At 33.0% G+C, this 26321-nt stretch overlaps 1 protein-coding gene across 9 annotated transcripts in view; it reads left to right on the top strand.

The window, feature by feature from the left end:
• SSBP2 (single stranded DNA binding protein 2) overlaps positions 1-26321 on the top strand; it is a 279994-nt gene that overhangs the window by 215476 nt on the left and 38197 nt on the right. For 5 of the 9 annotated variants that reach the window (XM_045796354.2, XM_045796355.2, XM_045796360.2 and 2 more), the window contains 4 exons: positions 5101-5160; positions 15675-15741; positions 16673-16743; positions 22625-22716. In XM_045796354.2, the coding sequence (XP_045652310.1) occupies positions 5101-5160; positions 15675-15741; positions 16673-16743; positions 22625-22716 (290 nt within the window). The remainder of the gene's footprint in view (positions 1-5100; positions 5161-15674; positions 15742-16672; positions 16744-22624; positions 22717-26321) is intronic. The other 4 variants (XM_045796356.2, XM_045796357.2, XM_045796361.2 and 1 more) reach the window with 1 other exon arrangement.

The raw sequence follows: 26321 nt of genomic DNA on the forward strand, positions 1-26321 counted from the left end.
CAAATATACTTAAAGCCATACTCAAATAAATAAATAAATAAATAAATGAATGAATATTTTTTAACAAGAAAATATTAAAGTTAACATTTGAGCAATGTGTCATTTAAGATGTACAGTTTATCATGTATATTAAAAGAAGTTATGGCTTAAAATAGTTCTTAGCACCTGTAATTTCAGGATGGGTAAATTTTTTTTTTTTTTTGCAAGTTGAATATTTTTTTTATGTGCCTCCCCAAAACTCATCTTGGATCAACGATAACACAAAGGTTCACAGTTGGAAGGAAATCTGTTCCCATGCCACAATGACCTGAAAGCCATAACTGAAATATTGGAACTCCGTGCTTGTCTTATTCAACTATAATACCACATATTTCTTTATTCATTTAAAAAATGTGCTGAATGCCTACTATGTGCTAAATACCACATTAGATGCCATGGTACCAGCCTACAAGAAGCTCCCAGTCTAGCATGGCAGTCAGATTACAGGTAGTCACTTAAACCTTGGATCTTCCCCACTTCTGTAAAAGCATAACCTCAAGCCAAAAACTGGGGATTTATCTTTGGTTCCTCTCTTTTTCTCATTCCGTGTATCCAGTGCATTGTCAAATCTTGTCAACTCTACTTTCATTAATGTCCTCAGTTTTCCTCTTCTATCCTGTTTTTCTACAGCCTTCACTAATATTTTCTTTATTTCTCAGGATGGGTATATTATTTATAAAACAATTCCATTGGGAACATTTGGAATCTTCAGAGAAGGAAAAAATCATCTGAGCAATCCAACTTCAACTAGCATGAGGAAAGAGAAAGAGCTGGTTCCTTCTAATTGTCAGGGAATTGAGATAAAACACTAAGGGTTTATGAAAGATCAAATAAGAGACAGACTACCTTCCACTAGCAGAAAGGGCACAGAATAAAGGAAAATCTCTCTTTTAGGGAAGCAGAAGTTTAAAATTCCACGAATAATTCTTGATATAATGGAAAATAATAATCCTTTAAGATTGAATGACATTCATTCTGAAATAAATTATGATTCTAAATGGTATGATATTTTCTCTAAAAGACTACTTAGAGGAAATGAGATAGACATTTGGTTTGTATTTCTATTAGAGTTTTTTTTTCCCCCATTCATTTAGTCACCAAATTTTATTGAATTCTCAGGCTTTGTATATGTTTTTATTCCTTTCACTTTGGGTTATCCCATTCTGTCTGGGCAGGTAGCTGAAACATGTAGAAAGAATTTATGCCTATAAATGTAGTTTCCATATGTCAGAACACTAACAGCGCTACTCATTTTATCTTGTGTTATAAAGAACCTGATTCCGTGAGTTTTGCCTCATTTGGAAAACTTTTTCCCAAAATCAAAGCATAGCCTTGATTTTCATTCCTTCATAGCACTACATGTTCTGTCAAGTCGGGGGGATGTAATTATGACTTCTGAGGGAAGGCAACAGATTGAAATATTATTTTCTGTGGGTTTTCATTGATACTTGCCATTTGGTGAAGAGAACATCCTATTTCTTCAAATTAGTGGGCTGATAGAGAAAACAGTTCTTCCAGAAAATTGTTTATCCTATTAATTACAAGAATGGAACCTGAAAAAATCCTAATCAGAGGACAGTGAACTTGATCTGCTTTGTTTACTGAAATGTCCAACGACTTATCCCAAAGTATATTTGTAGGTATTGAACACACATTTGTTGAATTAAAGAATTGCTAGTATACCTTTTAATCGAGAAGTTCAGTTTTTTTTTATTCTTCCGATTGACCTTTGATCTGAACAAAGTGCATCATTGTTGGAGTATTTTTTTCTTTAACTAGGTTTTCCTTTTCTCTGGAAAGCACGGGAATACGTTTCTCCAGCTCCTTGATAAAAGTGGTTTTCGAGTTAGGAGCATATGCCTATCTCGCCACCCCTACACATTTCAAATATTCATAGCTACTTACATTATACAAATCTGTATGCATAAGGGTAATGCTGAAGGTAATTAACACAGAATCACGGAGTTTTGTTTTGGGTGTTTTTTGTTTTATTTTTTTCATTTTGCTAAGGGACTTTAGAGATTATCCAGTCCAACTCCCTCATTTTATGGTTTAGAAAATTAAAGCCCTGAAAGGTTTTTTAGCCCAGAGGCCCTCTGCTAATTAGTGTTATTGCAAAACTAGAACCCAGGCCCTGACTCCCAGTCAAATGTTTTTTTCACAGACATTATAAATAGCTTTTTCAGGATGAAGGCTTTTTCCAGTTAAAATATTGATTCACCAACCTGACACCTTCAGGCAAGTATTTTAATGCCCAAACTATTAAAAAAAAAACTTTTCCCCCAAATATAAAGATGATTTCCTAGCCAAAAATTCTTTTCAAGAACCTGTTCTTCCCAAGCTGTTAATGCAGAGAGCATTGACATGTCTGTCAATAGATACACTTCATGTGATCAGATGGTAACCTCTTAGCTGAGTATTTTACCGTTAAAGAATTTAAATTAGTTTTAATATCTTGAATTATATCTGAAAGGAAATTGGCTTCTGAATGTTGGTAGAACATTCTCAGTTGCTAGTATGCAAACTCTCGTGGGTTCGGTTGCTGTGTCTCTACCTCAGCAAGGAGGCAAGCGAGGGCCTGTGTGGTGACTAGGTCATCTAAGGTCACGTTCAGTCTGAATAGTGACAGCTTATGTTACAACAGCACTAATTCGATATCAGAAGGGCTTTACCCACAGCAATCTTTGTATTTTAGGTAGAAGGAGTAGTTTTTTATCCCAGTCAACTAGATTTTTGTCATTTTTTCTGTAATTGGATGGATACAGATGGGAATTTATAAGTGGTTTTCTTTTCTTTTTTTCCTTTTCTCTTTTCTTTCTTTTTTTCTTTTTTCCTTTTTTTGGTCAAAAACACGTAAATTTGAACTTGGAGGGGGGCATACAAGAGGAAATAAATTAACTAAAGATTTAGAGAACGTTTTTCTCTCAATCTTCCTCTGTAGAGCTACCACAAGCTCTGCCTCCCCCTCTCAGTAGTTCCTTGATGGTGCCTCACAGTCAGGACAGTATGACAATCCCATTAAAATACATTTATTCACAGTACCATCGAGTAGAGAAATCTTTCTTTTCAGATAGTCCATTATATTAACACTGAAACATCATTTTACATTCAGAGGAATATGCAGATCTCAAATGTTCTATTTCGAATAAGGTCTATCTCAATGTTTATCTCAGCATTTGGTATTTAGTAATATTTTTAACATAATTTCTACCTCAGATTCCATTTCAAAGTGAATTTTATAGACAGGAATTATTAGTAAACCTATTTTTATTTCTCCATGTTTCAAAAACAAAATCGATACATTTTGGGTTAATAAACGTGTCATAAAACATCACTTTGTGAAAGGAAGGCAAACATTCCAAGACCAATAATACAATACTTAATTACTAAATTTTTTACATGAGTCCAGAATTTAAAAGGCAGTTCCATAAATGAAATTAGATGATTAGAAATAAAGCAGAGGGAATGTGAATATTGGGATAAGCTTCTAGTTGGCAGTGTAGTTAACTAACTAATTCTATTTAGAGTAGTCTAGAAAGGATAAAAGAGAAACAATTTTGAACAAATACATGAAAACTAAACATTCTTTCAGTGTTAAAATTGGAAAATCCACTTAAGTTTTATCAGCTGGAGGCGACAGTATTACCTGAATAATCCAGTGTTTCTGTCCATTTAAAATGATCTTCTGATTAGCGTAAAGATTAACATAGAAAAACATAAAATAATGGTCTGACTAACATGTAAGAGCACAGTGAGCACAAAACTGAATTGCTTGTTTAACTCTCAAGTTCCTCTTGTTGGTTTGTCAAATCTTGCAAAAGATATTATAGAAACAGTCCATACAGCATAAATTTGTTAAGATTTTATTTTTCAGATGCTGCTTTTTAAAATAACCCTGCTTTTAAAATGTAGCCAAGAACTACAGGCTCAGTTTCTAAAATGTTTATAGAAAATACGTTATAAATATGGAATTTAATTATGTAAAGTACCATAGATTTGGCTTGCCCAAGCTTATGTTAAATTGATCCTTGATTTATATTTACTTCACTCTTAATATCTTACTTCATGATATTCAACCATTTAGAGTTGATAATTTACTTATGTTACATATAAGGAATAATCTTAAGTTTAAGTAAATTATATAGTGTGATATAATTAAACAAAATTATATAATTTTTCTGTAAAAATGGAAATTGAATAATGTTAGGAATATACTTTGAAAAATTTGATGCCTGAATGTGAGTGATCGAAAATGTTCTTCCACTCAGCATTGGGCAGTAATTAAAATGTTATTTTTAGAATATTTTTCAGAATGTTTTCTGGACTGACAGAGTCAGCACATTTTAGCAGGATCTGATTTATCTAACAAGATAAATTGATTTGAAGTTTAATGTAAGATCAATTTTTTTCTTTTGTTCAAAGTACACAGCTCATAACCTGCTAAGCTCAAAATACGCAAAGAAATTTCAACCTTAAAATTTACAATCAATTTTGAATTATAACAAACACTTAAAAAAGGAAAGCCAAAGCTCTTTTCGCCACAAAGAACCTATGGAAAAGAAATTTCTTTACCATTTTAAACAGGTACGAAAGGAAAAGTGAATAATATTAAAGGAAATTGGTAACCAAACTGAATAATTGAATCCAAAGTACATGTTCAGAACCCAGTTTATGTATTGATACAGCCACTAAACCTCTTCCTGAAGTCTTTGCTGGGATGCAGTTGCCTAAATTCCTTAATCTTTTTTTTTTTGCCATTTAAATGTCATTATTTAATAATAATTAACATTTAAAAAAATTTTTTGCTTTAGTTACTTTAGTCATCTTTGATGTTTTTATATTCTTTTTGGAAAATGTCCCAGATATTCTACAAAATAAAAATTGGATGGTGATTTTTCTTAAAAGCGTTTATTCTCCTGAAAGCAACCACATGGGGAAATAAGTTGATTTATGTTTTGTATAATTCGAAAATTCTTTAAAACAGTTTATTTTCAGATCCGTATTTTACATTGTGCTGTTTTTTTGTTTTGTTTTGTTTATTTATTTGTTTTACTTCAACAGCCTTTTATGTCACCTCGGTACCCTGGAGGTCCAAGGCCCCCATTGAGGATACCTAACCAGGTAAGATTCATGTGCTACTTAAGTCTATGGGTTTTGTTGTTGTTGTTTTTAAGAACCAGTAAAGATCTTAAAAATGTCATGAATATTTTTTTCCTATAAAAATATTAAATTATCCTTTCTTTATCCCCTTTAGTGCTATTTCTGGTAATATATAATCTACTTCAAGGACTGGCAAACTGCTGTCCATATGTTGGCTGACTGTTTTTGTAGATGACGTTTGATTGGAAAACAGCAACACTCATTCATTTACATATTGTCTGTGGCTTCTTTTACTCTGTAGTAGATTTGAGTGGTCGTGGTGGAGACCATATGTAGCCTACAACCCTCAAATACTTATTATCTGGATCTTTATAGAAAAAAAGTTTGCTGAGCCTTGAAGTCTACCATATACTTTGAAACTAATTGTGTATGTGAATATATATAATTTTGGTAAATGCCAAATACTATTATTTAAAAGAGGGCAAGGAAATTTTCTATGAACATATTTTGGTTTATTTTTATATAATATAGTTTCAGTATCACAGTTATAATACTCATATCAGTTTTGCCCAATTATAATGATATATCGAGAATATAATTAGCTGCTTCTAGAAGGGTTAGATCTATTAATAAATAAATCATTAGCAATAGATCTTCCGATTATTTTTTTACCTACTAGAGCTCTGAGATTTCATAAGCTTTTATCCTTACATAGTTTTTTTAATCAATGTCAGAAATATTTATTAGCTAAAGACATTAAAGCACAATTTTTACTTGCAAGGAGTTTATAATTTAGTTTTAAGATACAGAATATGTACATTTATATAACACACGAAGAAATTAAATGCTTAACTTTATGGAATATTTATATCAAATAATTGTTTTGTTACTTTCTTTAATTCTGTTATTGTATGCCTCAGCATTTTCCAAGATCTAAAGCAAACCCTGTCATTCCAATAAATTCTTTCTCATTCGTACTCTCTTCATCTCTTAACTTCCTTCCTGGCCGAAAATGCAACAAGAAAGTTGCGCTTCTACCATATTTGATAGCAACAGAGTTCTGCTTCTCCTCTCCTCACTCTTACTGAAATTATGCGGTGTCCTTCAAGTGTCCCAGTTTGCTGGTGTTCTCTGCTGCTAGTGCACAGCAAGGAATGCCAGCACCCACATCCACCCCCGAGGGAGAGCTGTAAACAGGCAGCAGTGCCAGATCATCTCATGGTTGTAGTGCTGGGAGCCCTCACATTAGCTCCTGGAGGAGCTGTTCCCTTCAGATGAATCTGCATTCAGTACGTAGGGCCAGGGAAACATGGCATGAAATAGGAAAAGGACAAGCACAGATGCCAAGTGTCGCAACATATGGGAGTTTTATTTTCTCTGTGGGTGAACCTGTGTATACTGATAGTCAGATCTTCTTATATAGGTGCCTGAGTCTTTAGAATTTCCTACTAAAGGATGGAAAGTTGTATCTTTCATTGGAGTCTTCATGCTCTTTCAGATATCCCATCCGTAGCTTTCTATGTTATGTAGATCTAAGAAGTTCCTGAAAATCTGAATTAGGGAAATGTGAATTTCTTGTGCCAAGTGTGTTACTAAAATTTTTTGACTCCATATATTCCGTATCAATGATGAAAATCTGATGGGATTGTTCGAGTTGCGTCCATTTGGCATTGTTGAAATGCCTGCCACATATAACAGACCATGCTGGTTTCCATATTTACAGAGACTCACAAAATGGAAAACACGCTTTGTGGAAAAGGACTGGGTTGTGGTAAATCTAGATTGTTTGAACCTTTTTTTAAGAGCAAGTACATTATGCCTTTGGATTGTTAAAAGAGGCAATTGAAATTTTAAAGGTAATAAAGAATAATAATTCAGACTGTTTTTCCTCAAGAATTTTAAACAGTCTCTACCTAAGTATATTTTAGAATAATTGTCTGAGTGGCTCTTTTTTGTCCACTCATATCCCGCCCATACACATTTATATAGTTAAACTTCATTAATTCAAGCATCTGTCTTTCAAATGTATAATAATTTGCATTTATACTATTTTTAAAAAGAATTTTCTGAGCAGGTTGTGTTAATAGTGTAAACATATTGTTTTAGGAAATGTTTAACCTATTTAGGAGCATGACCTTTTCAAGCAAAAGAATGTTTCTTCAGTTTCATTATGTAGTCTTTTTAAAGTAGAATTGGAAAAACTATTTTTGATGATTAATTGGCATGTTGCATATAAAAACAACACAGATATGTTAAGTATTTTTTTATTTCATCTTCATTTAGAATGATCATAGATTAATTAAAATTTGTTTTTCTGATAGATTGTATCTAAGAAAATAAAAAGTGAAATACTCTCCAGTGGTGTTGACTAATCATTTTGAATATGTAAAAGACATTCCTCTAATAAACAGATTTTTCAGAATTTATAATTTCTAATGATTAGACAGTAGATTTTTAACTTAAGTTCTCCTCAGGTGGTTTTTATGGTTCTAGACTAAATTCACAATGGTTTATACTAGATGTATATTTATAGGACTGGGTATTTGGAAGATGGTATAGTATCACTCCACCAAAAAAAAATATATGGGAAGGGGTAATGGCCTCTAAAATGATGGAAGAAAAAGTAGGATTACAAAAATATACAATACTGCAGAGAATAAATGTATATAAAAACATATGAAACTAGAAATTAAGTCCAAAAAATATATTTGACTATACAATTTTACACTGAAATTGGCTCAACTGTCAGAATAGGTCATTGGTATTGAAGCATCTGGAACCTGAACTAGAACAAGTCTTTATCCTCTTAGATAAAAAGTTTAATCAGAAAAGTTCACACTGTTTATTCAACACTATGCTGAGGAAACCAAGGCAGCCAGAAATACAGAGACTATTAATGAGTGACACCAAGAATAAACTACTCATTTATTGATTCCATAGAATTTTTAGTTTATCCTTTATTCCTGACCATTCCTGAAACTCTGTAAACAGGTATGTGAAATGATTAATTCTGTTGACCATTTTATATTCTAAAGCTGATATTGGTATTCTAAAAACATACTGCATCTGACCATTCTACTGAAAGTTTCAAAGATATTTCTCCAATAGTAGATGAGTAAATAAATGACGATATATCCAAATGGTGAAACAGCGTGCAGCTATTAAAAGGCATGTTATAGAATTAAATTTATTGATAGGATAAAATGTTTATGATCTGTCACTAGCTGTGAAGAAGTCACAAAGCACATGTAGTATATCACCTTTTCTATATCACTGTACAAGCTCAGAGCATTTCCCCAACTCACCACACACAGACACACATTTGTCAAAGGCTGTAAGGACCATGTCCTTAATTTCTGGGTAATGGAATTATGAGTGGGTTTTTTTTTATTTCTGCATTTTAAAGTTTGCATTGAACAAGTATTTCATTCGTGAGTAGAAGAAGATATTATTAGTTAAATATTTAATAGATAAGTAAAAGTACAGATATTTTATTCTTCTGGTTATTCAATATATTAGATTATCCTTCATTAATATTGAATATATAGTTCTTACATGATAAAAGGAAAAACATACTGGATGCTAAGGATAGGCACATCTTAAAAAGGATTTTTATTCATTACTTTTCACATAGGGAAAATACCAACAGGCATTTGAGCAAAAAAAAAAAGTTGTTGGGATGTTTATTCATACACTGAAAGTAAGTTTACACATCCCTATAACAAGGAACCTATATTTTAAAGTACACTTTATGTTCTCATTTCGGGATAAATGCCATTTAGCATGTCCTTTACCAATAATTTTGTCTTGGTAAAATTTTCCACATGTCGAATTTTACTTTTATTTAATGATATCAGTATAAGAACATCAGACCTCAGCTGCATAAAGAGAGGTATGTTCTACATTGAGTAGGAATCTTATAGCTGAATTTTAAGGATGACTTTAGTAAATCTCTAGCTTTAAAAATTAAATGTCATCCCTGTCTAATATAAATTAGTGATTAATAATGAAAGCATTTGGTAATTTTTTGGCCAGTTCAAAATATCCCTTTCTGTCATTAAGATCTTAATATTTCTTTGTTATTATTATAATTATACTAATATATTTAAATTATTATTTGAAACACAATTAAAAACATATTTTCTTATGACTTTGAATTATGAGTGTATCCTGGGATATATGCCCTTTCTAATTTCTACATTTGTAGAACATGGGAAATTAACAAATTCAAAATGTCTGGCACAAAAGAAATTCATTCTCCTTCCCAAACCAAGAAAACTGAACATAGTAAATGCTGTGCAATCTTACTAAATTTATGTATATAGAACTTTTTGGTGCAATGTTTACGTCTTTTGCCAAAACATATCCTATTATAACATTTTTATCACAGATATTCCCTTTTTGGATATAAGCAAAAAAAAAAGAAAGAAAGAAGTGTATTGCCATGTATTTGATTGAAAACTTCATTGGGCTATACAAAAATCTCTCTCAAAAATATTCAATCATTCAACAAGTTTTGTCGAGGTTTACTGTGTGTCAGGCACCATTCTCCTTGTGGGCATACATCAACAAACTAAATGAGAATCCCTCTTCTTGTGGACTTGGCATTCTAATGCAGCAGTACTCAATAGAACTTTTTTTTAACTTTATTTTAATTTAAATGGCTATGTGTGGCAAAGGGCTAGTATGTCGGATAGTGTACTTGCAGTAGTTGAGATATAGAAAAAAGAGAAATAAATCAGTAAATACGTGTCGAATGGTGAGTTGTGCTTTAAAGACAAATGTTTTCCTATACAGACTGTAACATTTCTGTGTTTTAATATGTTTTCTGTGGGTAGTGCCTTTTTGCAGAAAAAGAAAAATGACAGTGGTATTGATGAAAGGATCCCAGTTGTGTCAGGCATCTTAGATCCAAATGCTAGCAATGCCCAGCAATGCATGACTTTGAGCAAGTCACTTAAACTTTCTGGGCCTTGATTTTCTTACCAGTGAGATGAGAGTGGACTCAAGTATTTCTAAAATCCCTTCTACTTTTAAACTTTCTTAATTAGATGATTCTGTTTCATTTCATATAATTGAGGGGGCCCATCCCAGATATTGGTAGGCCAAAATTATTAAGTGAATTATATCATAAAAGCATTGATAAATTCACTATCCTTTTCATTATCAGTGAGCATTTAGTCTCTATGAGGAGACAGTATCGGTAATGGTATTCAAGGAGATATATGTGCCAGAATCTTAAGTTCCTAGAGGCGCCTACCACTGGAATCATATGATGAATCCTTTGTGAACTAATTTTTTTCTAAGAAGCAAGACATTTCTTCACTTGTTTCTGTTTAAATAAAATTTCATATTATTTCATTTATTTTAAATGCTAGGAGTTAAGGCTTATATTTAGAACTTTTGGAATACGTTGACCTGATTTGAAGCCTTGGCTCTGCTACTTACCAATAGTATAACCATTGACAAGTTAACAAATTATTTATGAAAAGTAGTCCCCGCATATCTATGGAGGATATATTCCAAGACGTCCAATGGATGCTGAAAACTACAGATAGTACCTAATTCCATATATGCCATGTTTTTTTTTTCTGTGTGTACATATCTGTGATAAAGTTTAATTTATAAATTAGGCACAACGAGAGATAATAATAATAAAATAGAACAATTATAACAATAAACTGTAAAAGTTATGTGAATGAGGCTCTCTCTATTTCTCAAAATATTTTATTGTACTGTACTCACTTTTCTTCTTTATGATGATGTGAGATGATCACATGCCTTTGTGATGAGATGATGTGACGTGAATGACATAGGCATTGTGATAAAGCTTTAGGCTGCTATTGACCTTCTGCCAATATGTCAGGACTGAGGTATACAATGGGTAACTGAAACCATGGGTAACTAAAACTACAGAAAGTGAAACTATGGATAAGGGAGAACTATTGTATTAAACCTGTTTCTCATCATCAGGAAGGATTAATAATAACCTCATGGGATTGTTGTAAGCATTGAGTGAAATGATAAATATAAGGAGCCACAGTGTATATTATTGTTGATATTATGTTTGTTATTATTATTATTTTTTAAAGATTTTTTTATTTATTTGACAGAGACAGCCAGTGAGAGGGGGACCACAAGCAGGGGGAGTGGGAGAGGAAGAAGCAGGCTCCCAGCAGAGGAGCCTGATGTGGGGCTCGATCCCAGAACGCTGGGATCACGCCCTGAGCCGAAGGCAGACTCTTAACGACTGCACCACCCAGGCACCCCAATATGTTTATTATTATTAAGTGCCCTCATAATTAGTGTTATTTTCTCTGTCAGGGTGAAGATCTTTTATAGAACAAAGAATGTATGTGAAAATTTGTGACTAGTTCTACAAGTCTGAATGGAATGTGATTAGCATATTAAAAAATGAAAATAATATCAACCCATAAGATGTATAAATTTATTTTCCTGATGTTAAAGTTTTAAGGAATGTAGCGATTATAGCCTTGTTAGTGGACAAAACAATCATCTGGTAATCCCAGGACTGATAAAAATCTATTAAAAGTTAGAGATCTGACCTACCAAAAGACAAACACTGATGACCAAAGAGTTAAATTTAGAGAAAAGACACTCATTTTGAAAGACAACTTGATATTGATCAAGATTTCTATGAGATTATGCTGTATTTTTAAGTGATGAATAGAAACTAAAAGACTTGTCAACTGTTCTGATACTCCAAGATAAACAGGAAAAAGTAAAATTTTGAAGAAAATGGTTTCCAGGGATAAAACCTGATGCCCTTAATGAGAGTTAGAAATTCAGATTCTAAGTGCAGAGTATAAAACTTTAACCACTTGGAGACCTAAAAAACAAGAATTCCAGACTCACAATTGAAGATAATGCTTACTAGTCATATAGTTTCAGTTCTCCTAAATCGTTTTTTAAATAACTTTTGACAATGTTGACTTAAAACTCTCCGTTCTAAAGTGTTGGTTTTGGTCCACTTTCTAATTTCATTCCTATTCAGTTTCACTTTCCTTTCCTACCTCTTCTTGATATTTTTAAAGAATTATATTTTTGTGGGGCACCTGGGTGGCTCGCTTCATTAAGCATCTGACTCTTGGTTTCTGCTCAGGTCATGATCTCCAGGTCATGAGATTGAGCCCCACATGAGGCTGTGCGCTCGGTGCAGAGTCTGCTTGAGATTCTTTCCCTCCCTCCCTCTCTATTCCTACCCCTGCTGATGTTCTCTCTCTCTCTCTCAAATAAATAAAATCTTTTGAAAAAGAATTATATATTTTCTCTTTTTTTCTTTGAAATCAGTTTCATTTTTAGGACTTTGTCACTGATGATTCCTATAATTGCCCAATCTAAATTTTATTTCTTTTATTCCTTCAATAAATATTTCTCTGAGCCAATAGGCACAGTTAGGTTCTATACTCCCTCAGAGTTTACAGTCTGTTGGAGGTACAGAGAGGAAAACAAGCCATAATTGTATTTAAGTTCTATGAAAATGAGGTATAAAATCCTATAAAATCACATAAACAGCCCTTACCTCCCTGGCATGTTAAGCTGTTCAGGGAGGAAGGAGTCGTCCAGAGGTGACAGAAAAAAGAAATGGTTGTTTGGTTGGGAGATCTGTTATGTTGAGCAAGTAAATGCATTGAGCAAAAAAGTAAAAGATACTGAAGACAATGAAAGCCAGGTTTCTCACTGTTGGAGAAAGTATTTACTAACATAAAAAAGAAGAAGGTTAAAAATAATCCTGAGGTTTTACATTGGAATTGGACCTGTTGACTTGGTGCTGGAAAATATGAATTTATAGCATGTGTATGTACCCCCTCACACACACACAAATAGAGAGTTAGTCATAGATGTATATGTGTGTGCATATACATGTGTGGACACACACACATAGATTTTTTTAGTGCATCAGCTACTGAGAGAGCCAAAAAGCAGTGTATCCAAGTTACAATGAGCGCTCTGAGATCTCAGATCTTGATGTCTAAATGTTGTCCTCCACTAGAGGGAATCAGGGCTCTGGGCCCTTCAGAGTAAGGTCTGTTTTCAGAGCTAGGCTAGAAAAAAATATGAGATGAACTTGGAACATCTTGTGCAAGAAAGAAAATGCTCAAAATATGATGAAGACGTGTCAAAAGACCACAAGGACCAGCTTGAAGAGCATTCTGCTGGCCAAATTTTGAATATTTGAATATTAAAATAAATGATAATAATAGATTACAACCCATTGACTGAAGTAGGAAGGAAGGGTGGAAGAAGAGTTGTTCCTTACAGTGGAATGCCAACTAAACCACATAGAATCATGGACATGGAATATCTCCATTTGGCAACTATCCTAGTGCTTAGGAGTTGTCAGTGGATGCTGGTGAGTTGATAAATGATTGATGAGGAATGGAATACTGACAATCTTGGAATAGCTCTAATACTAAAAGTAATTAATTACAAAGGGGGAAAGTAATGAGCCCATGGTGTACAGACCTGGTGTACACCAACACAATCAGATGAGAAAGGTTAACATTCCCGGTAATGGGATGAGTGAGCATCATATGCTTCTAATGTCATTCACTGAGAGGAGCACAGCGTCATTTCTTCTGGAAGCCTTCTAAGAAAATAGGACCTGAGTTTTGGGTCATGAAAAAACATCAGAAGATCATCCTGTAGAATTGAAGACCCAATCTCTAAAACTGTTGAGGACATCACAGGGAAAGACTAAGAAATAATTCCTGCTTGGACAAGGGTGAAAAATCAAAAACTAAATGCAACATGTGTTCCATGAGATCCTGGTCATAGGAAGTAAAAGAAGCATTGTTGAGACAAATGGCAAATTCGATTGAGGTCTGTGGCTTGGATGGTAGTGTTGTACCAATGTGGATTTCCTGTCTTGAAAAACTGTGTTATGGTTATGTACGGGAATATCCTTGTTCAGAAAACTACACCGTGCAGTACTTAGAGGTGATGAAGCATAATGTCTACAGCTTGCTCTCAGGTGGTTCTGAAAAACATGATAACAAGTGCATATAGAGAGAAGGCGAAAGGTGATTCAGGAGCAGATGTGGTGAAATGTTAACAGTTGGTAAATTGGTGTCAGAGTATATGGGAATCCTTCGTACTGTTTGTGTAATTTTTCTGTAAGTTTGAAAATTAAAATATGTGTACGTGTATATATGTATATATGTGTACATGCACACATGTGTACATATATATATACAAACATATATGCATGTGTACATATATATATATACAAACATATATATATATGTACACATATTTTAAAGCAAATAGGAGAATTTATCCCAGATTGGAGTTGTATGGAAGAATTTTGCTATGAACTGATCCCTAAACTGAGATCTGAAATATGTCAACAAGAGGCACATAAGGGTCTGAGTTCCTTGAGATGAGAGATTGTTTCGTTTCAGTTTACTTTTGTTTTTAATGGTTGGTATTTAGATATTATTGATTAAATTAATGAATTTCAAAAACCTGAAGGAAGTTTGGTATGGCTGGGAGTTAGAATGGTAGGGGCAGCAGCAAGAAATTACGCTGGAAAGTTAAGCAGGGAACAGAACATATAGTAGCGTACGTATTCTGTGTGCGTGTAAGAAAAAAATTGAAGAATTACAAAAATGGCTTGAGAAGTGACAGCTCTCTACTGTATCCCAAGTGATAATGATTAAGAAAACACTTCTGATCTGTATATATAAATTTTTTATTATTGAATTTCTTTTGAAATGTTTGAAATTTTTCACTAAGTTGATAAGGTTTATTCTGCTTTAAGTTAAATTGCTGAATCCTACAGAAATTCTTGCCAGTTATCAGGATCATGTGTTCATGTGAATGAGTACCTGTATACTCTATAGGATCAGGTATACATCGTTTCTAGTTTGGTCCAGCTCTGAGTGCTGCTCAGACAACTGTTAGAAACTTGTGATTCAGGATATACCCGGTATCACACCCTTCATAAAGTAAGCCCTGTCTGTTAATCACTCCACCTTTTTCACTTCTAGTTCTCTTTTTCCATTCAGCCAAATTGTTTGAACCTAATTGGAGTATTATTTTTCTAAATGGTTTCTTAGGGAAAATGTAACGACAAAAAAAAATATATTGGCCCCTTGGCATTTTAGTCCTGCTGCTATTGTAATGCCAAATGAATAAAATAATCTGTAGAAAATAGAGAGATTATATTCAAGAAGCAAAATTAGCTATTTTAGTACCCATGGTAAATTAATTTTAGGGAAAGGCAGTTACTTCTCAGGATGAAATAGGACAATTTTGCCTAGATTTTTGTTTCCAAGAAGTACTTATTTTATTTACCACAAAATTGAACAAGGTGGAATCTTTTTAGAACTAAGAACTTATACCAGGTATGTGGAGCTCTAAAATTTATAAATTAATGTGAAATATAAGAAATCTGGTAGAATACTAAATGGATTCTATAATTATAGGAATTTTAAAAGAGAACTGTTAAGGCACTTGTTTTGTAAATATTTAGAATATTTCTTTTTGTTTTGTTTTACTAAATATCCTAGGCACTTGGAGGTGTCCCAGGAAGTCAGCCATTACTTCCAAGTGGAATGGACCCAACTCGACAACAAGGTAACTACTTTAAAGTAAAAGTGAAATTGATATGCAGACTCTCAAATAAATCCTTTATTTTTTAAGGACAATTTCATTTGTATAAATCTTTCATAATTATACCAGTTGCATTTTGCAAGTAACATAGCCAAATGAGTTATATTCTCAACTCTTTTTTTTTTTTAAAGATATTATTTATTTATTTGAGAGAGAGAGAGATCGAGAGAGAGCACGAGCGGGCAGTGGGGAGAAGGAGAAGTATATTCCCCACTGAGCAGGGAGCCTAATGCAGGACTGGATCCCAGAACCCTGAGATCATGAACTGAGCTGAAGGCAGACGCTTAACTGACTGAGCCACCCAGGAGCCCCTTTACTAACTTAATTATGCATGATACGAGAGTGGTGATAACATAAGAAACCGAGGTATTAAATATCTAAAAATCCATATTTTAACTAATAACTTCTAAAACCTTTGATATAACTTCTAACAAGTGGGAATTAAAATGATTATATCCCTTAAGATTTCTTCTGCCTTTTTCAGATAAGTTCGTTCTTCTGAAAGATGAGCATGAGGAAAACAGAATGCTAAGCAACGAGTGGCTTGATTAATTTAACAAATCAATAATCAGGTCCTTCCAAACAGAGATATTTAGGTACCACAGATATGTACGGCTGTATTACACTGTTCCAAGGTACAAGGAGCAAATGGTATGAGAGATGTATTTCAGCACAAAGTAGGAAGAAAAATTCAATCTCAATGAATGGAGAGTGTAAGCAAGTAGTAATAAGAGGCAGAAAGTAGCCATGGAAGCCAAGATGAGATGATGTCCATTACCCAGTCCCTTAGTAAGTAAGATTTAACACCAAGCAGAGAGGAGACTACTATCTCCTGGTTTAGCACTCATGCGCATTACATTGCTAATATCTTCATACCTTTTTGTTTTTTTTAAAGGACATCCAAATATGGGTGGGCCAATGCAGAGAATGACTCCTCCAAGAGGAATGGTGCCCTTAGGACCACAGGTAAATAACACAAAAAGCTAGATGCTGAGTTTTTTGCCTTCATCTTATACATAAACTATATCATTTGCTGGCTTTTATTATATGCATTAAAGGCTTGATATATATAACATAGTTGTTAGTCTCTTGAGGACATAATATCTGTGACATGTCCAAACTGATGTAACAACAAACCATATTTTAACAGATGCTATCACATATGCCTTTAGTACTTTGAAAAAATATATTTGTAGAAATACATTAAAGTGATTATTATAAAAAAGAACTATTAATTACCATTTTGCTAACTAATCTAAGAAAGTCTAAAAGTTTAGAGTAATTATAAAAGATAAACATGTAAGTTAAATAAGTTAAATAAAACACAGTTGATCTAAGCTATGAAACAGAGTAAACAACATAAAATATATTTCTGTAAGTCTTTTAAAGAATGCCATTGGCAGTTTATTATATACAACCATAATTCTTCATAGAATATGAAAACAATAGCTATTTAGATAGAAACATTAAATGGGTCTTAGTGAACAAGCATAATCCTATCAGTCTATATCAGATGTTAGCCTACTCCTCTATCAAAATTTATAGAAGTACGCACTGAGGTTGAATCTGTCCTACCTGTTCGTGACGTTTTTTAAGTATGCTATTCCAGGATACCATTTATTTTTGGTAAAACATCCTTTTGTCTCTCTTGCGAAAACTGAATGAGATATAAATTAATTTTGTAATGTTACATTTCAAGGAAACTAACCCAAAATCCAGAATTTTACATTTTTATCTTATGGGTCAGAGGTTAGTGTGTCATAATGCTGGTTAAAAGAGTGAATTTATTTTCTCTGTCCTTTCCAAGAATAGCTATATAAGCCCAGTTTAGGAACTTGTTTCATGTACCTACTTCTAAAAAATTAAATTAATATTTTGTTATGTGCCCAAAGGAGTCAGAGAATTAAGAATCCAACACTGAAATAATGTGTTAGACCTAGGAATTTCTAACCGACATAAAATTTTGTATATATACAAACATGAAAGGCATTATAACCAAAATTTTCAGAGATAACATGTTACATGAAAAAAATAAAACCCCATATGTTAATAGATATGCTATCCTCAGAATCAGAAAAAATAGTTTCTTTTATTTAGGCTCATTTATTTTCGATGTATTTTCTTAAGATCTCTTAAAACTCTGATTTAGATATTTAAATTATTTTTCCCTATGTCTACTCATGTTAGGGTTGACAGTTTATGTGACCAACCATCAGAAGTTATTGATAGCAGTTAGAATTTGTAAGATCTATAGGATATTTCATTGACTGAATATATATTTTAGTCACTAATAAACTAAGCCAATTTGGCTATACAGAACTTGAAGGATTTTTTTCCCAAAAGATTTTCATAATAGATTCATTTTAAATATACATAAAACCTTGGTGCCTATAATTTACGTTATCATTATTCATTCAGTTCATTGATTTTTAAGCTAGCTGCTCTTTAAGCTTTTGCCATCCCAAACCAATATTTTCAATACTTTTTAAAACTAGAATATGATTTAAGATTCCGTTTTGTAGTATTTGAAAGATATTTAAGCTGTATAAACACTTAGATCTCATATGAACATGCGGAAATGGAAAGCACACTGGTCTTTATGTTTTATAAATATTTAGCTGTATGTTACGTGTTTGTGTTATAAGTAAATTACAACAGAATGTAAGAAAACATGTTTCTGGTGCGTAATTTCTTATTGATGAGTTTTAATACCCAAGTTTATCATGTAAATGTGAATTCTTTGTATTTTCTAAATCAAAAAGAGTAGCTTATTTCTGCCATTTGGATTAGTATCCTTGCTGTCTATTTCTTCATAATTTTAGAGCAATAAGGTGTTTTGGTTTGAATTTACCTTAGAAACCAGAAAGACCTACAATAACTTCTTTAAATCACAGTATACAGAGTGTAAAAGGTTAAAGGAAACTCTACATACCATGTACTTAAATGAAAAAGGAATCATATTAATATGAATGGCAGATAGGTAAAATGTGAGGTAAAATAATTTGGAAAAAGGGATTCTTACGAGACATTTACCTATAACACCTGGTATATGAAACATATGCATTATAAACTGAAATTTGTATTAAAGTTATCTGTGTTTCTTGAAAGATAATAAAAAAACAATTCTCATAGTAGATATAATAACCAATGCTACCCAAGAACAGAATGCATCTGCTTTTTTCTAGTTGAATTATAGATATAGTCTCTGGAATATTGTTTTTAGCTTTATACACAAACATAAAACACATCTCTTTTTTATCATAGATATTATTTCCATAATTTTTTGACGTTAAGACCAGTGTAATGGAGAAGGAAAGTAATTATCTATTGGAACAACTGAATTCCTAGAACAGAGAAATACATGTGTGTATATATGTGTTAGATTATATGTATATAATCTAACGATTCTACATATATATTATATACATATATATACATAGATTATATAGATATATATACATAGATTATATACATATACTCTAACGATTCTTAGATAATGTTGATTCAGGCGAACGCACACTTAGAACATAGGAAACATGTGCTTAATACTGCATGAATGAAGAAATAAAAGTTTCCTCCAGATCTTAGCATATTTTTCCCACCCCTTTACCTGTTTTAAATTTAAGTTCAGTGGTAATATATGCAATTACCTTAATCAAGAAAAATATCTTAATACCATATTTGAGGACATTTTTCTTCTTGCTTTTATAGTAAGATATATTTAGCTTGTATGTGTTCTTATGCTTACCAGGTTCCGTATGATTAACAGAAAAATTCACCAAGATTATCCAATTAGTTTTAGTTCCTCCAGAAATCTGAAGGATAAATGAGTTATATACAAGTAGGAACATATCATGATTTCCAAATCAAATACCTGGGGTAGAGAAATGGTGAGATGAAAATACGTCATAGGCTCTCATGTAAAGAGAAAGTTAACTGATTCTGTATTTTCAGATAGGTAGAATTTCAGATAGGTAGAATTCAGCTCAGTCAAGGGAAGAACTTTCTAGAAAGTAAACTGCCCAATCATGGAAAAACTCTTTATAAACTTTCCAAGCAGAATCTGAACAGCCATTTTGTCAGGAACATTGCATTGGGAAAGAGATTAAGCCAGATGGAATGGTATAGCTGCCATCCGCTTTAAAATTCAGTGATTCTAAATTAGCTCTTCCCATTCTGCCTTTGTTGATACCACTCAGAAAGCCAGTTGTTATTCTTTCTTATCTTCCTGTTTCCTTTTGCTTCAGATTATTCACAAAATGAAAATATTTTGTAAATCTATCAAATTATGTATTGGATCATTTCTTACTCATTTCCTGTGATACTTGAGCACTGGGGATACCAAGATGAGTAAAACAGATTCTACCTTCAAGGTACTTATTGTTTAGCAGGAGACACAAATACAAAAAGGAAAACTATTATGCAATAGAAAAAAAATCTAGAGAAGAAAGATGCCTGCTCTGTCAGGGAATCAGTACATAAACAAGCATGTAATTCTGCGAGGGTTGAAGGCTCAAGGGAAGCTGATGAGAAGTGGACTCATTTAAGTTGGTCCCTTGTTAATGGTGACAAGAAAGAGTTAGTGGCTACAATTTTTGAGCACCAGGTGTCATGCTTTCAATGTACCAAGCACTATGATAGGTGTTTTATATGATTTTACTTTATCCTCCAACAAGCTTGTAAAGGACATGATATCACTTTACAGATAAGGAAATGAAGGTTGAGTCGATCATTGGGAGAAAGATTGGCCCATTATCACACATATAGAAAGAGGAGCAGAAGAAATGGGGCAGTGGCAACGGAAGTTTAAAACAATGTCTTTCTACGTCCAGAGCTATAAAGGAAACTAATGTTTTCCTTGGTAAAACAAAACAGATCTTCTAAGACCAAAAATGAAAGGAGACTTTTCTTTTGAAGCATTTCCATTATACCTTACCATCTAGATTTTGTCTCCAAAGGCTAATTTTCTTCTCAGAGACTGCTTGCTAATATTGCTGGTACCACTACCATGCTTGATCCAGAGGTTAAGGGAACTAACTGTCCTTTTAACTAGTGACTCAGCTGTGGATAGAAACCATTCTATCCCATAGCACATAAAATTGGGATGTTTAAATAAGATTTCCTGAGGTAAAAGTAAATCAACAATGAGAAGAGCATGTAACTAGGTAATTTATTTATAAACTGTGGGTTACACTCTGGAGTTTATAGACTCATTGACTATTTCCTTGTCATCTTAGTACCTACTACAAGTCAAGGCCATGCCATGACTTACCGTGAGTGAAAAAGTGTATTGCATTTTTCTGAATCACAAGAAATCTAGTAAGCTGGAGGGTATAGCTGGGAGTAGGGAAAGAAGGTAGAGATTATAGGAAATGTGTATGGGAAATGTAGGCTAGGGCTGATCTCTGAATACCATCACAGAGCCATGCTGAAGGGTAGGTATTTGTTAGACAGTGTGGGTCATCATGGCTTTTAGGTGACATAAATAGGACTGAGTTTTAGAAGCATAGTTCTGGAAGCAGTATGAAGAATAGATGGGGAAGGGGAAAGGCTAAGTCAGAGAAACTGAAAGACATTACATTAGTTTCAGTAAATGACAAAGATTAATGTGATATGAAGGAAAATCCTATTCCAAGAGCTATTTCACAGGTAGAATCAAGAGACTTTGGTAACTGCCTGGATATGGGAATTGAGATAAAAAGAGGAGACATCATTGAGCTCCCGGAGGTTCTTAGCCTGGACTCTTGTATGGCAGGTGATGCCACAGAACGGAACGAGGAAAGCAATGTGAAGAACGCAGTTGTGAGAAGAGAACACTGAGTTTACTTTTAGATGTGTTCAGCATGAAGTGGTGTCAAGATGGAAACAGTCCAAATGATGTTGAACAAAGGAATTATCCAGGAGCTTAGTAGAGACGTCATGACCAAATATAAAACATTTGGGATTCCTAATAGTTGCCGAACTAATGGTAGCAGATAAGATTACCCATGAATGTGTATTTATTTAATGCCGTGGCTAGAACCTGGAGAAAAACAACGTTTAAAGAGTTAGCAAAAGAAAAGCAGCCAGCAAAGGAAATAGAAAAAAAGTAAGTGAGAAAAGTTGGAGGAATAGTGCTGTCAGAAAGCCAAGCATGAGAGCAGTTGATAGTGTCAAAATATATTAACGTGAGAATGTTAAAAATCAATCTTTTCGCCCTAATGGAAACTAAAGTAAGCTAATATGATATGCATGTTAAAAGATTAAAATGTTTTACTCCTTTGAATGTATATAAGAGATGTTGACAGAAGCCTATTGTGTGATATAATTCATATATACATATTTTAAGTGTACTTTAGTTTTCATATATTGTTGTGTATTTGTATATTAGTACATCTCTCTGTGGGATATATTATTTTGTGAACAGAAGTTTGCATTCAACTTTCTTATGTTGGGTTCACGTGTTGGTTTTTTTCCCTTCCGGCTTTATGGAATTGTTCTGGGTCTGGCAATTTCAAACATGCTAAGTCTGTTCTTTGAAAATAGAGTTTTGGATTTACAAAATGTTTTATTTGAAATAGTTCACTGTTGTACAGATATTAGGAAATTCATATGGATATGTTGAATATTATGATTGCAACTATACCTTAATCATTTAACATGCTCCAATGATCTTACATAGTCATGTAGTTTTTAAAAGACACAGACCAAAGTAATTGTTAAAATAGAAGCAATAGTACAAGAGTGGACCCTTCAGAGAATGAATTGCACAGGCCTTATCCAATCAGGAGTTATGTAGGGAAATCATTAACCTGCTCTCCTTTCTTTCCCCCCTCCTCTTTGGTTTTGTTTTTTTGTTTTGTGGTAGTCTGACCCTTGGTTATCATTACAGAACTATGGAGGTGCAATGAGACCCCCCCTGAATGCTTTAGGTGGCCCCGGAATGCCTGGAATGAACATGTAAGCAAAATGCTATGTTATCCTGTTTAGTAAAGTATTCTATTTTCTGTCTTCTGAAGTCACACTAAGTTGTAATACAGTTTGAGCTCCTCAATTTCTGTGTAGTATGAAATGAAACTAGTGTAAAGGAGCTAAACACGAGCCGTAGTGTTTGCTTCATTTTCACAACATACTCTCTTTTTCTGCCTTCCCTTCAACACTTAATTTTTTCCATTTTCAATGCCAAATACCAACTTTTAGCCGGATGTTCATGTTTCATTTATTTAATTAAAAATGAGTCTTTTGTAAATAAACACATAGGCTCCATATAGTTGGTAGAAAACTATAAAGAGATGCTGGCACCAAGACCATGACTTTACTCCATAGAAGCAAGCAATTGATATTAACTTAATTTTAACAGATATATAGTAATTCCTAAAAGTTTTTAATTCCTATATATGAGTCTTTACTTTTGCTTTGTTGGGACCACTCATAACCCAGCAAGAATTCTCTTTAGTAGTGTCTTCTATATTAAAGAACTTTCCATACAATAGGGTGAGTTTTTGTTTGAAAATTAAGACGTGCTTGGATAAGGACTAAATTAACAGTTTTTTGGTTGTTTGGTTTGTTTTTTACTGAAAAGGCTTTTCAAGCCCAAAGAGAATAGTTATTTCTAAATACCCAAAATAATACCGTCTGTTAAGGGATTTTTTTAAATTTTTCATTATCTAACTTGCCCTTAAAGTTCCACATATACCAGGTGCTTGTTTGTGACTTTCATTATTCACTAAAGGATCAATTCCGTGATGTGGCCTAAGGAAAGCTTACCAAAAATAATGAAACTGTTCCATGTAGGGTTGTGGGTAGTTTCTTCGAGTATATTTTCCCATTAGTCCATGTTTTGGTTACTTATATATCAAATTAGATAACTCTGCCATCACTTAATGGCATTGAAAATATAATGAGATAAGCTCTTTTGATATAGATAGGGATTTTTGTGAGTTTCTGAAGCCATTTTCATGGAAAGCAATTTTGCCTAAAATAGAAAATAGGTTAATAAGTGGGTACCAGCCAGACTCAAAACTAACAGAACAAGGGGAAAAAAGTAGGTCAAATTTTCCTATCACATCTTTTCACTTTAAAAGTAAAAATGAGTAGACATGAAGTCTGACTCTTCTTAAATCCCTCAAAGGCTTAGCCTTTATTAATGGTTGTTACAAAAAGGAGTGATATTTTATGCTTATATCAAAAGCTGCAACTCTTACCGATAGGATTTAGATATATATAAAATTTACCTACCTGAGATTCTGACTTTAATATGCAATAGCTTTTAAGAAATATACTTTTGAATACTGTGTATAGATGTAAGGAGTATACATTTTGAATATTATGATCTATCTAGAATTATCATTAAATATTAGGATTATATCTAATGTCATTTTGTATATTACAAATCTTCACTGTAATTAGCCATGTGGTCAACTTTAGATCAACCTGTTTTTATTAGTATAGAGAAAAAAGTTATTTTTTTGTGACCATTAAGAGATTCAGCTGCTTAAAATTGTCTAGTTCCTTTCTCACATACGCCTAAACAGATAAACAGATAAACATTAACATTTAATGGATACATTAAATTCCCTAGACTATGGAGACTAAAAATATGGCTCAAATTTTTAATATGATTATTTTTATTGATACTTGGATTTGGGTTTCTCATTTAAATATACCCAGATGCTTTAAAATATTTTTATTATGTAATATTGTACTGTTCATATAATTTCTGGTTTTTATTTTTATTTTTTAAGATTTTATTTATTTGAGAGAGCAAGTGAGAGAGAGAGAGAGAGCACGAGCAGGCGGGAGAGGCAAGAGGAGAGGGAGGAGCGGACTCTCCGCTGAGCAGGGAGCCCGATGTGGGACTCAATCTCAGGACCCTGGGATCGTGACCTGAGCCTTAGGCAGATGCCCAACTGACCAAGCCACCCAGGCGCCCCTAATTTCTGGTTTTTAAAGAACCTTTAAGCCTTCCAGGTTCAGATTTCCATTGTTACCATTGACTTTATTTGGGTTCTTATATATAATTTTCAGTTTTCTATAAATTAGGATATTCTTAAAGAACAATGAAAGTGTAAATACTTCCTTCTAACAAGGAAATTCTGAAGTATGGAACATCTAACCAGTGAGGAGAATTCTTGTGTTGATATTGGCCCCAACAAAGCAAAAGTGAATTTAAAGAGACATAAAAAATAAAATACATTATGTCCATTGTACTCAATAGAGTAAACTTCATTGAAATTCAGTTCATAATTTAGTATCTTTAAAGCAAAGATACTAAACCTTACTGTGTTATAGCAAATAAGTATTTCTTTTTTTTTTTTTTCCAAATAAGTATTTCTAACTAGCATTTGTGGCTTTCTTCATGTCATTTTTTTACATGTTGGGTGACTTAAAAATTAAAGGAAAAGGCATTGGAATAGTGTTACTTTAAGATATGTTTTTAACAGTCTAAGATATTTGTGTGCTAGGGTCAGGTGGGACCTGCCAGAGAATCATTTCTGGATGAGTTTTCTTTAGCTTGTCACTTTTTCTTGTTTGCCGTGAAAGTATAATGACAATGAAATATAATATCCAATCGTGCTCACTAAAGTAATTAAATACTGTATTCTAACTGGGAAACTATTTGAACAAAATTTTGATAATGTTATTAAAAAATATTGGTTGCCTCCAAAGAAAATGATTATTCTGATATAATTTTTACATTTCCATTCTCTAAACTCAGGATAAATTATAATAGTGTCATCTAAAATTAAGATAAGAGTATACTTTTAATGTTTCTCTAACTACTATTTTTACAAATAAAAGCTTAATATCAATTTCAGTAAAGTAGAATTTACAAACTATAGCCAGAATGTAAATGTTTTCAAATGCATTGCAGGTAATTTTTTAAAAGAAACTGTATTTCTAGATTAGCTACAATTTTTAGGGGTGCCTGGATGGCTCAGTCAGTTAGGCATCCCACTCTTGATTTTAGCTCAGGTCATGATCTCTCAGGGTCATGAGATCAAGTTCCGTATCAGGCTCCATGCTCAGTGTGGAGTCTGCTTGAAGATTCTCTCTCCCTATCTTTCTGCTTCTCCCCCTGCTTTCTCTCTCTCAAATAAATAAATCTTTAAAAAAAATAAAAACAATAAATTAACTGTATTTTTATGAATTTCCAAAGAATTTAGGATTCAGCATTACAGCATGTCTAATTCAACTTTGTATACATTGGTATTTTATAGAAACGAAGGGGACAGAGGATTTCAAAGAATCTAGACCTTCTTGTTATCCTAAAGAATGATAAAATTTGGGTAGTTATTATTTTGAAATAAAATGACTGTATTTTAGAAGAAAAGAGGATTTTTCTCTACAGTAATCATAGTTGCTTTGATTTCATCAGATCTGCATACCCTTACCAAAAAATACCTACTTCTTTTCAATTCCATTTTTTGCTTTCTTTTTAAATGAGGCTAACCCGATTCTACTTCAGATTATACCTACATAAAAATTTCCATTCAAAATAATGCCTTCATTATAGTTTGTAAGTTACTTTCTTGATAATAACGATGGGCCTCAAAAGGAGTGGG

This window comes from Ursus americanus, chromosome 5 (assembly GCF_024610735.1).
Source record: "Ursus americanus isolate L20-20 chromosome 5, mUrsAme1.1.p, whole genome shotgun sequence".
Taxonomy (NCBI): Eukaryota; Metazoa; Chordata; class Mammalia; order Carnivora; family Ursidae; genus Ursus; species Ursus americanus.